The following is a 16232-nucleotide window of genomic DNA, read 5'->3' on the forward strand; positions in this document are numbered from 1 at the left end:
AGTTTCCCGAAAACCAATGGTTTCTATACGTAAGGAACTTGAAATGCCGTCCCACAGTTCCCTTATACCGAGTTTACTGATTATGCTCTCAGAGATCAGGAGTGCAAGTTGAGTCGGCAGTCTGTTTTGATGTGCCAAACAATACAAAATAACATGACAGCTTTACACGACTCCCGCGGCGAGACTATTGAAAAAGTACTTCTATTTAGATCGCCCATTATTTTGTTGGATTCCGGTAAAATGGAATTAAGCGCTTCGGCTTATTATACGTCCGATAAATGATAGAAAATATGCCAAGTACTAGTCCCCCTAAGATATTCGCGATTAGTGGCCACCAGCGACTATTTCCATTTTCCCTGGCACAAAAGGTGATTTGCTGGAAAAAAAATTTCATTTAAGTGAGTTGGTCAAGATGGAAACAAATGTTTATTTTGAAGCTTCATGCTAACGGAACAAAATGGAAGATCGCTGCAACCAATGCATTACTCTAGAACAAAGGAGACCAACAAATTTAATTAAACTACAACGACATTCATTAAAATTAAGACCAATACACATGTATAAGTATGTAGTTCTCAGAATAACAAAAAACGTCGACTCCAAATAATATTTTTACTGAGCTAACAACAAATAAAACAAGTAAGGAGGGGCTGAGTTCGGGTGTAACTGAACATTTTATACTCTTGCAACTTGCCAGCATCAAAGCCAGCAAAAACCTTCAGGTGTTGGCCCAACTTTATATTAGAAATGTAGACAAAGGATGAACCCTTTCGACAAAACTTGATTGGTTTACAATCAAAATTGATATTAATTTATTTAGTTTGAAGGTTATATATCTGTACCAAATTATAGTTTTGTATATTAATTTTTGACTTATAGCATATACATATGTATGTTATAGCATAACAAAACAGTGTTTGATCCGTTTTTGCATGTCTACAACCTTCTCATAGTGCCAAGAAACACCTGTACAAGTTTCATTAAGATATATAAATTTTTACTGAAGTTATCGTTTGTATGAATGGTCAGACGGGCTATGCAACATGTTGCGAGAGTGTAACAACATCATAAAAGTCATTTATGTAAATAATATATCTCATACCTGTTCTTTAAAAAAAAAATTACCTGTTTTAAACGCTGTTAGGGTAAAGGTTTGAAGTTCTTCTATGATTTATACCTATGCTTCAATGAAGACAATTCATTGACTTAAGATTACTTTCACATTTCAATGCTTTGGAAATAAAAATGTATGTATGTGTTAATGATATTTTAATTATTGATTTTGATTTAAAAGTGAGATAGAGATAACGATAATAATTCGTGAAAAATTGACTGTTCGAAAATCACAGTCTTTAATTCAGGTAAGACAGCAAAATATTGCAAGCACGCGACATACCTGTTAGCGATTGAAAGTACTTTCTCGAATGCGAGAGTCTCAAACCTTTAAAATTGTAATGGCTACCTTGAAAGATGTAAAAGGAACAAAAGGTAAAATATATGTGTAATAAACATACATATGTCACAAAAAAGACACTTGAATGTTTAATGGCTGGAAGAACTAAATTTGATTAGGACAAATCTTTTAAAAAACTCTAACGACAGTGTGAAAACTCAAATCAATACTCTCCTTAGCGGTCATATACCTTATATAAAGCTTTTCGAATATCTAGTTGACTTTATAACACATATATCGATCAATGTGGGAGTTTTCTTTAGTGAAATTGAGAGATCCAATAACAGGGTAACTTCGTGCATAATATGGATAAAATCGAGAAACCGTAAACTTTCATTAGCCCCCATTTAACTATCATTCAGAAATTTTGAAACGTTCGGCTGACTTTATTCCACAAATATGATTATAAAATTGCTTAAAAATAAGTATCCAATATATCCTATATGTATAATGATTTTCGGCTTCCCACAGTTTAGCTTTAGAAATCCGTTTTAGAAAATATAGCATCCGTAGCTGCGAGTGTACAGGAACACAATAGAGAGTCGACTCGGCGCTGTTCGCAACAACTTGGACTGACGTATGGAACGATTTGGCGTTTTTTAAATCGAGATCGTAAATAGAAAGCATCCAAAATGCAGCTTGTGCAAGAACTGAAGCTGCTCGACCTTCTCAAGGGACATCATTTACTTTATGGGCTCTTAAAAAGTTCCAAGAAGATCCCAAGTTTTCGAGCCAAATTTTGTTCAGCTATGAAACCCATTTCTGGCTCAATGAGCAAAATTGCCGCATTTGGGACAAAGAGCAACTCGAAAAGATTCAAGGCCTAAACTGTTTAGTGTGGTTTGTGGGCCGGTGAAATCATCGGTCCATATTTCTTCCAAATGTCGGTGAAATTGAAGCTTGTGATCTCAGCGACATTTGGTTTCAACGAGACGGCACCACTACCCATACATCGCAACAATCAATGGATATGTTGAGAGAACAGTCCGGTGAGCAGATAATTTCACTTGTTGGGCTGGAGGGAATCTTCAAAAAATAAATGTCAAATAGTGTCAAAATGAGGCTACTCTTACTATTTATTTTTAAATTTTAATAAATTATTACTTTAATTTATTAAGTGTAAAATGTTATTATCGTTGTAATCGAATGAAGCACATATTAATAATATTTCGCACCCTACTTTGTGTATTACCTGCAGACTATTATCTTCTCGGGCCTTTCATTCAGGAAGGATCTCTAATAAAAATGAATAAGACATATATGTATTTTCCGACTACGTATAAAATTCAACTATATTTAACGCAATTTTGATATTATATGTAAATTCTTAATTTAAAATTTTCTGGTTTGCTCCAACTTCCAGAGTTTGTCTTGGAAAAACGAAGTTTATATTGACAGATTGAGCCAGCCTTTCAATAATGCCATAAAGTAGTGCCTCATATCGTTGAGCATCTGTTGAAATCGCTACATCTTCGTACACATCACAAGCAAGATTTAGGCATTTTCGAAAATATTCCAAATGCAGTTGGGATATCGCTTTGCCAACATTATGGCTTAGAGCAAACGCATCTTGTACACAAACACTACGATTAGCCAGCTAAAAACAAAAAATTTTATAAATACAAGTATATAATATGTACTTATGTTTGAATACTTTTTCTTCTTATGGAAGCGTTATTGAATATTATTTAATAATATATTCTTACTGACCTGAATCGGTGTTACAGATTTGTTACTCGCGGCGGCCACAGCGCACCGCTGAGTATCATAAGCAGGAAACTTGAAGAGACCTTTTTTATACTTATCAAGGAGTATCGCTTTTCCCAAATATGGTGATATAAGCATTTCTTCGAATTCAAAGCAGCGATAAAACATGAAAAAGCCTTCAATTAGTTTTGATGTGGTCAATTCCTGTGGTATCTGAGCTATTTTTTCTTGAAGTTGATATGCATAATTCACACCCATTATCAAATTTTCAGGAACATTCTCTTGGAGATCTTTAACTGCTGGCAGCACTGCCGGTTGATTCGATTGTGGTTGTTGTAAATAAAATAATACCAGTGTATTAAGGCAGTGACTGGTCATATTACCTCGACTAATTATTTGTAACTGCTTAGCCCATATTTCAAGGAACAGAATTAACTCATGAATTCTGTTGTCGAATTGCAGCAGGTCTCGCATAAATTTGGTATTATGAACACCATTGGAACATGCTAGATTTATGTCCAACCTGAAACCAGTGGGATTGTGCTTACATTTTATAATCGGTACACGAGCGTTTCGTATCGGATTAACTTCACTGAAGTTGTTACTACGTTGTAAAATAATCTCAAGGCGATTAAATGCTTGTTTTGTGGAATTCTTGGTTGTTCGGGTGTTGTTGAGAAGCTTAATATGCAAATCGATGTCACTGCCTGGAAATGGAAAGCATTAAAAACTTATAAATTAAAATAAATAAAATAAAATGCTGTTAATGTTTTGTGCACTCACCCTTTAAAGCTAAGCCACTTACAGTGGACCCAAAAGGTTGTAGTTCTACCCCCATTAACGGCCGCAGTTCATCTTTCAGGCAAGCTTCAATGCGCTTGTAAGCTGAACTTAAGGTCTCGTCATTCATTTTGTGTTGTTTAAAAATAAAGCAAAGCTCTTGCCCTGGTTCACAGTTATGTAGAGCATTTAGTAATTCCTTTTGCAATAACTGCTGTTCGTCCGATTCTATATAGTCAATGATATCCTCAACTTTGCCCCTTAAGCTCTTGTTTGCTCTGTTAATGTCATGTTCCAATTGCTCATGTTTCAAACTGTCTTCGTCCTTGCTGTCTTTTTTAGAGCTTGTGGTGCATTTAAAATCAATTTTTTTCTATAATATTTTTAAAGTAGTTCTCGGATATTAATCACATATAAAAGTGTTAACACAACTTTTCAAATATTAATAAATCTACTTACCACGTTATTCTTTCCATAGTAATTACTATTGTTAACATACGCCTCGAGGTACACATGTGAACGTGCTATAGCATTAAATCGTTGCATAAACATTCGTTCAAATTGAAGGTATTTATTAATCGGATTAGCGTTGTAATAGGAAAGGAAAGGATGCCAACCTGCTACATTGAACATTGCGTGAAAATCGTCAGCACGTATCTCCCAAAAGCCTTTGTTATTATGCCTCAGCTCATAGCGTTTCTTTTCATCTTTCTCTACAATCTCTATAAGTTTTCTAAAATTTAAATCTCGAGCAAATTTCGGGTGGTTCAGAATGGCGGGCACTGGCACAAAGCCATTGTAACGTATGGGAATTCCTTCCTTCACAGCTCCATGACGCAACACCCACAAGAGTCGTTTACTTAATTCCGCTTCGTCCGTCATAACTGATCAATTGCCTTACGCTATTGAGAATGATAATATTGAGATTTAAATATTAGTAGTATGGAGAAGTTTTAGACTGTCACTAGCTCGCAGACACTTCCCGACTGTTTGCAAATCGCAGAATTCTTTGCTATTTAAGCGAAATTTGAAAAATCGAGATGCCGTTCGTCATACATAAACTAGGTAACTACCTAAATGCACTAGTTCATAACTTTCTTAATAACACAATCGCGTTTCAATGCCGTAGTTTAGGGTAAAAGGACTCTGCGACCACAGAAAGCACAAAACAAAGCGCTGCAATAAATGAGGACCGCCTTCAATGGTTAGGTAAATGTCGCGTGTAATTTAGGTTTCCTTTGTGCAGTAACAATATCACTTATTTTCAGAAAAGATTCAATTCAATTCTTTTCATTTTCATTTCAAATTCTCAAGTTTATCACTTTAATCTATAGATTTCAAAAATATTATTATATTATTATTTAATAAGTGAGCTTATGTTACGAAAAGATAGATTAAGTAAGTTCTAAGATAATCTTTATCCTTGACATTTTCATTAATTTAACGTAATTATCTCAATATTAACCTTACGTTAAGATAATATTCAAATATTAAAGCTTCATTTTATTGATAACATATATAAGTAAATATATTGTGACAAAAAAGTACCCGGAAATTGTAAATATTATTCAAAATATTTATTTATTCAGCAAATATTTATTTCGTCACCTTCAAAGTAATCCTCACCAGATGCTTACAATTTTTCTAGTTCTCGAAACACTTTTTGGGATGACCTTCAACTCCTTCAGCGAACTTGGTTTTATCTCTTCGTTCAACTGAAAACGGGTTCCACGGAGTGGCAATTTCAGTTTGCGGAACAAGAATAAACCACACTGAGTCAAATCTGGTGAAAAGGGAGGTTTGTCGATGGTATACATTGCCTTTTAAGCTTTAAATTCGGTAACAATCGTGGCTCGATGCGATGGTGAATTATCAGCGTGTAAAATCAATGAATTGTTCTTCCACAATTTCGACCGTTTTCGAACGATTGAGAACGCAAACGCCTCATTACGGCCAAATGGAACTCCTTATTGATCGCCTGTCGCTCTGGTTTTTTCGTCATCGGCAGTTATAATGCTCTTTTGAAGGTGGGATTGGAATTCTTTTTGAAAATATTCAACTTTATAGGCACGAGTTGCGTTTCATACCCAAAATATCCTCCAAAATCATTCAAACGGACTCACGAGATATGTCGATCTCTCTTGTCATCTCTTTAAGACTTGCCTGACGATTTTCGAGCATCATATTCTTCACGTTTTTAATATTTTCATCAATTGAAGAGGTCGATGGTCGTTCAAAACGAGGCATGTCTTCAACGATTTCTCGACCGCCTTTGAAGGTTTTGTACTACTCGTAGGCTTGTGTTTTTGATAACTGAATCACCATCAACCTCTTCCAACATTCACAACGATTCCCCACATGAAAGTGGCTGGCAGATCGCGTTTATATTTGACTTAGTATTTGATGACAGTCCTATCAACTAGGCAAAATAAATTTTTTTTTCAAATATTATCTATTCGGAGAGTTTATTTACAATTTCTGGGAGTTTTTTTATCACAATGTTTGTTGATTTGGTGCTTAGTAAGTGCTATTTAGTCGGAAACAACTACAGCGTTTTTCATAAATTGGTAATGATCAAGTAAGGAGTAGATATTTTATTATTCTCAAAAGTTGAAAAGCAAACCCACTTTTTATAATAAAAATGACCTTGCAAAGGTCATTTACAGGTTTTACCTTTTCTTAATTAATCTACAGATTTTCGGACCGATTTCTTTATTCATTTTAAAGTTTCAATCAATATACAGTCGTAACTCTCTAAAACGAACTCTTATATAACAAAGTTCGCTTTATTGCGAATCAATTATAAGTACACTGTGTTTTGGGTCTACTTTGAGTGTACAATTATAATCTCCATATAGCGAATTTTCTTTATAGCGAAGTAAATATCCAGTCCCTTCGAATTCGTTATAGAGATTTTCGTCTGTATTTCAATGGACTTTAGTTAATAAATGTGAATGATACTATAGTTTAGTAGGTTAACTTTAAATGTGTATTCTGCGAGTAGGGATTAATAAAAATAAATAATTCTTGGAAATTTCATCCTTCGAATACCAGTGTCTTAAATTCAGGTAATAAAACAAAATTATGCGAACACGTGTGGTACCTACGAGCAAAAGTAATTTCAATACATTCTTAAACGCCTCAAATCTTATCCTTGAAAAGAAGAAAAAAGGTTTAAATACAATGAATTTATTCTACTTTGTATACTTCATTTTACGGCAGGCGACTAGGATAAGTGTTGAACCGGTCCATGCCGGAGCTTATTGGAAACTTAATTGGAACTGAAAAGCCGAAGGTTGCTCTACCTGAAGGGAATTAGTGGACATTATCATGTCTAAGTTGCTTGAGATGTAGGAGATTGTTGGCCATTTCGCTGTGCGATTCTAGGGAAACGATGGTTCATTTCACTGTCTCGAAAACGGTAATGAGTTTCATGCGAAAAGCATTCTCTAATGGCATCTTGTTTACATACAATAGTCCAGTAATTTATTGTGGGCAAATTTATAGGTGGCTTTGAAATGTAAAACCGTAATAATGGAATACAAAATGGTATTCCCAGAACCTACAATGTTATGGCTATAGCCTGATAATGATAGGAACTGCCCGGTGCAGTTTAGAAAGTTTTTTTTATCACATATCCCGACTGGTCATCTGTGAATTCTGGCAAGGACACCGCCAAGTTTCACAGATTCATCGAACCTGACTGATTCTCATATACTTCTCCTTGATTATCTGGAATTTGCGGGTTTAGTAATGTGTCGATTTTGTCTATCCAACTCAGTACTAAAGAAAACGTTTGCAGTGATTCATCAAGTTATATAAATTTTAACTCAAGTTATGGAGGTATAGCTTACACAGACGGAAGGACTTCGTCATCTTTATTCTCCAAGTTATGTATATATATATAGTATATGTAAATATGTGTTACTAACAAGCGTTAGGTGAACAAAACTGTTATACTCTGTACAATATATTGGCCTAAGTACAAGGACATCTTTGAACTAACGTAGTACAGAAGATAAAACAAGAAATCTTGGTGGCCGAACACATATTCGGCACTCAGGAAGTCAATATGCAGGCATTATAATTTCAAAGCTCAGCATACTGGTGGGAGGAAAGGTTGCAGCGTTAACTGTACAATATACAGTACGGAATTAAGAAAAGCTGAAGAAGGGATGACATCTTCAGAAACAGCGTAGAAGGCAGAGCTCTAGTGAGAACGCACTTTACGGTTGAGATTGTAGCGGATCAATTAACCCAAATCGTATAAGTTCAACAGATCGCGCTGATAAACCCCCGGACGCGTTCACCATTGTGACAGTTCGGTGAATGGAACTTAGTTGTGGACGAACTTTTAGAGTAGCTAACGAATCTAATACTCTAGGGGTTATAGTCGACTGCCTGTGCTCTTTCACTCCGCATACGACCACGATAACTGCCAAAGTAGAGAATCGTAACAAAATCCTCAAGTTGCTATCCGGTAGTTCATGGGGAAATGTTGTCGGCAACATATAAGGCAAGAAACCGGCCGGTCATAAGCTACACTGCACAGGATGATCGCCTGAATGTAGTGGAACGTAAACAAAGAAGCTTCAGATGTGTCAGAATACTGCACACTGGACTATCTCAAGATGCCTCTTGGTGTCTGCGGTTAAACACTTCACAGCAAAGATGCGGGCTTTGCTTCCAAGCAATTTCTGCTGGTATGTTTGAAGCCACCTTCTAGGGGCATTAATAGGTTCTTCCTTGATTACGTCAACACAGTATGTCGACCAGACTTTGAACGCAATTATCTTCAGAAACGCACTGATCGCCATTCACACTGGAGCCCTCACCGACTTCCTTTGTTTTTGTTGTAGCGGCAGATAATATTCCTGAAGAAATTTTTAATTCCGCCTAAAAATCCGGGACCGTTCAGGTTATACTGACTCCCTCTTAGTGAATGGCGTGCTAGGAGTAAAACCACCATCCATTGCAGACAAATAGCTCGGGTTGCCAAGTCAACTGCTTTTTGGATGCTGTAACAGGTTAAACTCCTATTTATGCAGAATCGACGCAGATATACCATGGCTCTAACCAACTCTTTGCATGCCCAACGAACCTCACTCACATAACATTGCTCTCCATATGGTCCGAACCCGTTTCCTGTTTCTAACGTTAAATGGCTTCGAAGACAAGCAACCCGAGCCTTACCACCCAAGCGGGGTTTCAGTTAATCTCTCCAACAACAATAACTAGAAGCCTCCACTCTAAACATTCACCTAAGCAGGAGAGTCCGGTAGTAGTATTTCGACGACTGGAAAACAGCGGAAAGAATTGGTGCTTGAATTATAGGACCAAAAACCAAAAATCGGTGCCATTTTTTAAGGAAGGAAACAAAACTATAACAAAGTGTTATTCAAGGTTCGCCAATCACCAATTGTACTGGAGCGCATAAAAAACATTAAAAGATCAAGCACAATAAATAGTTTGTTACGAGCTTAGAGCCCTAGGAGCAAAGGATAATGACATGGCCGATAATTTAGCTAAGAAAACGGCGGAAATCGGGGTGACGGGACTCTATCCTGGTATGGTGTTAATCCTCCTTGGGTGAATCAATACCTCTTGCTTGATATAAACTAATCTAAGTGGAAAAAATACGTGAGCTTTCAATTGCTCCGGTTAATTATAAAATACAACTTTATTCAATCCAATTTACATAGTCAGTTTCAAAAATAAAAATATTTTACGTAAATACTTAAATATTTGGACCCTGTCAATAAAAGATAAAGATTCATTCAATAGATCTATTTGATGCATTCGTGTTAAGTTTTTCCTTTAGGTTAAAGTTTTGCATGCTCGCCCTAAAACTAGCGAAGAACTTCCTCAGAGGATCATTCTTTATTAGGGCGTGGCCCTTTGTGACTCGCGGTGTCACTACCACTTCAATGGCAGTGGAATTGTTTAAAATGGTTACAGTCAATATGGCATTTAACTGTACAGCAAATGCGGCGTTTTGTCGTCTTTCCAAAGTAAATTTTTTGGTTTGTTCCAACTGCAGTTCCATAAACGTTTTATTATGGCAACGCTGATGCATACGACCCGACCACTGATCAACTGAGCCACTCAATAGCCAAGTGTGAGAGCCAGTATATTCATCCAACCGCTGTTGTTTGTCATATTGGGTGGGTGTGGCAGACTGCATGTCCAAGCAGAAGATTTCTGTAATGATTTCGGTAATGGCTTCTAAATAATACTTAGCCCATAATTTGTATGTGGTCTTCGAATTATCTTCTTCATTGAGCGCTACGATTGTTCGTAATTCCGAACGCGAGGGTGTGAGACTATAACTCAATTTGTTAGGGTTATTGTTACTGTGTACGGTGCCGGTACTTTTATTGGCAGCATCTGCTGGCGAAGGTTTGTCTGCTTTTTGGCTTGAGAAAGGGGCATTTATATGCACTGATTGAGCCAAACGATCAATAATTGTATAAAGTAGTGCCTCATATCGTTGAGCATCTGTTGAAATATCTACATCTTCGTATACATCACAAGCAAGGCTTAGGCATTTTCGAAGATACTCCAAATTTAGTTGAGATATAGACTTGCCAACATTATGGCTTAGAGCAAAAGCATCTTGTACACAAACACAACGATCAACCTAAAAACGAAAATTTTATAAATATATAATTTGTATATTTGTGTATTTATTTTTGACTATATTTTCTCCTAATGGAAGAGCTAGGGTATATTACTTTTTAATATATTCTCACTGACCTGAATCGGTTGTAAAGGTTCGTTATTCACGATGGCCACAGCACGCAACTGATTATTATAGGCTGGAAAACTGAAGAGACCCTTTTTAAACTCAATAAGTGGTATCGCTATCCCCAAAAATGGTGATATAAGGAAATTTTCAAACTCAAAGCTGCTATAAAACTTGTAAAAGCCTTCAATTAGTCTTGAAGTTGTCAATGCTCGTGGTAACGGAGATATTCTTTCTTGAAGTTGGTACGCATAATTCACACCCATTATCAAATTGTCAGGAATATTAGCTTGGAGATCCTTAACTGATGGCAGCACTGCCGGTTGATTCGATTGTGGTTGTTGTAAATAAAATAATACCAGTGTAATAAGGCAATAGCTGGTCATATTCCCTCGACCAATTAATTGTAACTGCTTAGCCCATATTTTAAGGAACGTAATTAACTCATGGATTCTGTTGTCGAATTGCAGCAAGTCTCGCACGAATTTCGTGTTGCTCACACTACTGGGGCAAGATAAATTTATATCCAAACTGAATCCAGTGGGATTGTGTTTACATTTGATAATCGGTACACGAGCTTGTCGAATCGGAATAACTTCACTGAAACAGTTGCTACGTTGTAAAATATTATTGATACGATTAAATGTCCGGTGAGTTAAATTCACTGTTGTTTGAAAGCCGTTTGTATGCTCAATATACAAATCGATGTCACTGTCTGGATGTGAAAAGCATATAAAATTAGAAATAAAATTAAATATCTAAATAAAATTGTATTTTTTTGCACATTCACCTCTCAAAGCTAAGCCAGTTGCAATGGACCCGAAAGGATGTACTCTTAGTCCTCTTAACGGCTGCAGTTCCTTCTCTAGACAAGCTTCGATGCGTTCATAAACCAAAATTAAGTTTCCGTCATTCATTCTGTGATGTTTAAAAATACTGCGAAGCTCTTGACCTGGTTCGCAGTTATGAAGAGCATTTAGTAATTCTTTTTGTAGTGATTGTTGTTCATCTGTCCTGTTATTTGCAAGGATAGCGTTGACTTTGGTGCGTAATGTCTTTTGAGGTCGCTTTGCTCTTTTAATATCATGCTGCAAAAGTTCATGCTTCAAACATTCTTGGATATTATTGAATTTTTGAGGACACAGGGTACATTTAAAATCAGATTTTTTATTGGTGTCATTGTTATCATTAGAATTTGTATTAACGGATTCGGTGATAGCTGTTTTAGTCGGTGAATTACTCATCTGGAAAGTCGAATAAAACAATATCGATGTTCGGAGTTATTTTTTTTTTTTTTGGAAAAAATTACTATAAATAGTATATTACGATCTACAAAACCAAAGTTGAACAAGTAACTAAAACGACAAGGTTTTTTTAGTGCGTCGGTCTACAACTTTTTGAAAGTAGTCCTTAGATATGCAACCATTAATTCCCGCACATAATATAACATTGTTTGCGGAGCGATAAATTTCCATTCCGCCGTGTTCCATAGCTTTCCGGACATTTAAATATATCAGCAGCTCGCAATCACTACGAAAACCACTTACGGCATTATTCTTTTCATTATATTTGTGGTTGTCGTCGTACACGGCAAAATGCACATATGCACGTTTCATAGTGCGAAGACCCTCTAAGAGTATTCGTTCCCAATAACGGTAGTATGTGCCATGTACCGCTATATCAACTTCATCGCAGCTGTAAATGCGCTGGAAACAATGCGATCCTATTATATTGTCCAATGAGTGACCTTGGTTAGCACGTATCTCCCAAGAGCCGTCGATATTTTGTTTCAGCATATAGCGGTTCTTCTGATCCTTTTTTGCAATATCCTGCAGTGTTTTTAAATTAAAGTCTCGAGAAAATTTTGGATGTTCCAAAATGGAGCGGACAGACACAAATCCGTCTGAACGTAAGGGAATTCCTTCCTGCACGGCTCCATGGCGCAACAGCCAAGAGAGCCGTTTACTTAATCGAACTTCGTTGGACATGACCGAATTAGTTTCTCTATGTAAACTGAACAAACCGAGATTAAGCTACACTTACTATGTTTAATAATGTAAAAAAATCTCAGTGTGAATTAATAGACATGCTTTTCCTTGCAAATTGGAGAATTTGTTTGTATTTATGCAAAATAAAAACGGGAATTGAGGAAGTTTTGCTACCATACGACGTTTTAAAAGGTAAATACAAAATAAAGTAGCCAGACTGTGAAAAGATTTTCGCTATAAGAAATTGTGTTAACAAACTGATTATGAGCCGTTTTCTGAATATTCGGTTAATATTAGTTTAACAGGATGATAGCTTTAATTGGTAGAACCGACGACTGCTTACTGAACGCAATTCTCCATTTCTTTCAATTCTTAATTCAGGGTGCAATAACGCTCGCTAAGTAGGAGATTAACGTCTACTCAAAACATTCTAATTGGAATACGATTACAACTGTTTTTAGTAAAAGACTACATTTAAGAAAAGGGTATATATAACACACCTGCTTTAGAATCACTTAACATTAGATAATGGAAAATCGAACACATTACATTGTTTAATTAGAAGCGAAGTGATAAAGTAGCCTTAAAAGCCAACTTTCGGTTAAATAACTGGTAAATGTCCCAAGAGTGATATCAGAGATTTCTGTTAATGAAACAAATAGCATACAGCACAGCAAAATGTAAAATGTGTTTACAACTTATGTTATTCTTTCACCTCAATTTAACACAGACAAAAATAGTCGGAAAGTATTTGCAAATGCGCTGGTGATTAATGTGATGACTTAAGTCGACATGGTTTTACATTTCCTGAGGGGTCTATGAAAACTGTTCGATTGAGTTTATTTCGGTGTGGCAACACAGATAAGTGTTAGAATGTCATTTTGTTTTGTTTTGATTCCATACTCCTTGTTATTAGATAAAAAATTACGAGAATTAGATAAGAACCTTCCTTTAGTGAATGTTTGTTATGGATAACTTCGGAAAAAGAAAAGAAGTTCACAATTAATAGCTTTACTGCATCGTACTATAATGCGGCGTTTTACGAGATATTTGCATACTATTCGTTTGGAGTTGAACAACAATGTGAATTGCACGCGATTACCTAGCTTAGCTAACTTTTGTGTTGTTCCTAAGTCTACAGAAGAGCAGAAGGAAGCTATTATTAGATCCGCAAAATCTAGCACATTAAGGACCTCTTCAAAGTATGTTGCGTCACAGCAAGTACGTAAATATGCGCCAACAGCCAGCTCCATGACTGAAAGCGCATGTTGGAATTGTAAAGAGAAAGGACGTAAAAATCATATGTTATGCTTGTCATGTGGCTTCTTACAAGATGTAGATATGGAAATTGTAATACAAAATCCGATTTATAATGATATTCAGTGTATAATTTTATAATTGTAATTTTTCAGAACTACTTTCATTTACTTAATTTATCAAATAAGTTTTCGTTGGAACCGCAAGAGTTAACACGACGATTCAGACAACTACAAACATTGGTACATCCGGACAAATTCAGCAACAAGTGTGTACATATATTTAATATAATTTCGATAATCTGATGTACATTATTGTTTGTTTTGTTTGCTATAGAACAGATCGGGAGCAGAATAACTCTGCTGACTGGAGTGCCCTCATAAATAGAGCCTACAAAACACTGTCTGCTCCAATAGAGCGTGGTCAGTATTTATTAAAGTTGCAAGGAGAGCAAATGCCGCAGGATAATAGCGCTTTGAATAAGGAATTTCTTATGGAAATGATGGAACTCAACGAGGAAGTGGCTGACGCAAAGTCCAGTGAAGATTTGCAGCGCCTAAATGAAGACATTGTGCAACAACTAAACGTAGCTGTAAAGGAGTTAAGCGTCAGCTTTGAGTCAAACGCGTTGTCTGAGGCAAAGTCTTTACTAGTCAAAATGAAGTATTTACAAAGTGTGCAGAAGAGTATCAAGAATAAACTACAAAAAATGATGGGTGGTTGAGCTTTCAGCAGCTCACCAATCTAACAGTGTACTTTGAAATAATCTTATTAGCTGTTTGGATGATTAATTGGTAACTAATACATAAATATTATATATAATTAAAATTAACGTGTTTTTAATATATGCTTTTTTTGCTGAGTTGGAATTTATTGTCTTATCTCTGAAGTTGTGTTAATTTAATATGCCGTCATTTATTGTTATCAACAAATCTGCTTTTAATAATCGTGTTATTGTGCTGTCGGTGGGTATAAGTAAATACATGTGCACAAGGTAAACATATTAGCTGTAGAGAAAGAAAACGTAAAGAAACAGAGAAAAAAAAAAACAATTATAAGGCGGCCATCAGCTGTTTAAATCAGTTTAGCAGCACAAAACAGATACTGATGAGACTTATTTTATATCGCTTAAAAGTGTTTCGTACTCCGGGAAAATAAATGCCTATGTGTAAAAATACTTTGCGTTTGATTTCGGCGCGTACTACGAACGCGACGCGTACCAATTAGGAGTATAAGAAAGATTCTTACTGATCTCTCGAAAGTGTATTGTATTTTATAACTTAAAAATTCAATACAAGGTTATGATAACCTGACTAGAGCTGCCAGTTTGTGAAAATCCAATCTTCGCATATTTATAAAAAACGGTATTTTATTAAACTAATTACTATATTAATAATGTCATTGAGTGTATAAACGTACTTTGTTAGTGGCAAATATTAAAAATTGTATGATATACTAATGTGACTGTATAGATATGTATGTATGTTTGTACGAGTATGAACTTAAGCATTTAGAGCGTGTTGGATAATTTGGATTTGCTGTTTCCGCCATTTTAAGCTTTTGATGTGCTTCCTGTCAGTTAATAAATGTGAATTTAGTATAGGAAATGCAACACGACTTTTTATGTGTGAAGAATAAGTATAGCATGGCTGTTTTTGTAGCGGTGAATACGCTGAAAAGGGTATAGCAAGTTTGCCACGAAGTTTGTAGCAATCAGAAGGAAACGTCGTAGATGTTAAGTACATACATATATAACAAATTTTACTTCGGTTTTTAAGCACCAAAATTGTGTATATAAATTTGAAATGATATATGTATACATATAATTTACTTAATTAGTCTTAACAATTATGCATTAATCTTTATTACATATTTTATTAGATTGTCACGTACTGATGTGCGTTCATTAGATAAGATTCGTTGCATTTGGCGTCCATATATCTCGTTCAAAAATATTTAAGTTTATATGAAACTACACTTGTCTCCAAGAGCACATACATACATATATGTATATCGTCACCTGAAATGCAAAATAACGTATCATCAAAAAATTCGAAATTGAGTGCCTTATTGATTACGCTTCACTACTTCAAATTACATACATAATATTACATATGTTCAACCATTTTTCTGGTTCTGCGGTGATATATAAACCAATTTTAACCAATATTAGTGTTTTGTTTACAACTACAATGTTCCCATTCGTTATTTCGTATTTCAATTCATGCCAACCGTAAATGTTCTGAAATGTTGTTACGTTATTTTGCATTTCAGGTGACTATATGTAGGTTTGTAAATCAAT

At 35.6% G+C, this 16232-nt stretch overlaps 6 protein-coding genes across 6 annotated transcripts in view; 3 read left to right on the forward strand and 3 right to left on the reverse strand.

The window, feature by feature from the left end:
* The window catches only part of LOC125778759 (cuticle protein LPCP-23-like), a 201979-nt gene that overhangs the window by 16931 nt on the left and 168816 nt on the right, over positions 1-16232 (forward strand). The window lies entirely within an intron of this gene.
* LOC105224843 (uncharacterized) lies at positions 2717-4939 on the reverse strand. The gene is made up of 4 exons (XM_011203064.3): positions 4400-4939; positions 3944-4313; positions 3164-3867; positions 2717-3050 (listed from the first exon to the last, which is right to left on the reverse strand). Exons 1-4 carry the CDS (start codon positions 4820-4822, stop codon positions 2781-2783), a joined length of 1767 nt encoding a protein of 588 aa, XP_011201366.2. The 5' UTR covers positions 4823-4939; the 3' UTR covers positions 2717-2780.
* On the reverse strand, positions 9602-12881 carry LOC105224816 (terminal uridylyltransferase Tailor). The gene is made up of 4 exons (XM_011203032.4): positions 12729-12881; positions 11476-11929; positions 10697-11400; positions 9602-10580 (listed from the first exon to the last, which is right to left on the reverse strand). Exons 2-4 carry the CDS (start codon positions 11927-11929, stop codon positions 9714-9716), a joined length of 2025 nt encoding a protein of 674 aa, XP_011201334.3. The 5' UTR covers positions 12729-12881; the 3' UTR covers positions 9602-9713.
* Positions 11965-12729, reverse strand: LOC105224815 (uncharacterized). The gene has a single exon (XM_011203030.3). It carries the CDS (start codon positions 12671-12673, stop codon positions 12041-12043), a length of 633 nt encoding a protein of 210 aa, XP_011201332.2. The 5' UTR covers positions 12674-12729; the 3' UTR covers positions 11965-12040.
* LOC109579175 (iron-sulfur cluster co-chaperone protein HscB) lies at positions 13581-14799 on the forward strand. The gene is made up of 3 exons (XM_011203028.3): positions 13581-14023; positions 14086-14198; positions 14267-14799. Exons 1-3 carry the CDS (start codon positions 13703-13705, stop codon positions 14652-14654), a joined length of 822 nt encoding a protein of 273 aa, XP_011201330.2. The 5' UTR covers positions 13581-13702; the 3' UTR covers positions 14655-14799.
* The window catches only part of LOC105224814 (gamma-glutamyl hydrolase A), a 16394-nt gene continuing 15160 nt past the window's right edge, over positions 14999-16232 (forward strand). Inside the window, exon 1 of the mRNA XM_049457919.1 lies at positions 14999-15294. The gene's annotated coding sequence lies outside the window, so the exon portion shown is untranslated. The remainder of the gene's footprint in view (positions 15295-16232) is intronic.

Source organism: Bactrocera dorsalis, chromosome 5, assembly GCF_023373825.1.
Source record: "Bactrocera dorsalis isolate Fly_Bdor chromosome 5, ASM2337382v1, whole genome shotgun sequence".
Classification (NCBI taxonomy): domain Eukaryota; kingdom Metazoa; phylum Arthropoda; class Insecta; order Diptera; family Tephritidae; genus Bactrocera; species Bactrocera dorsalis.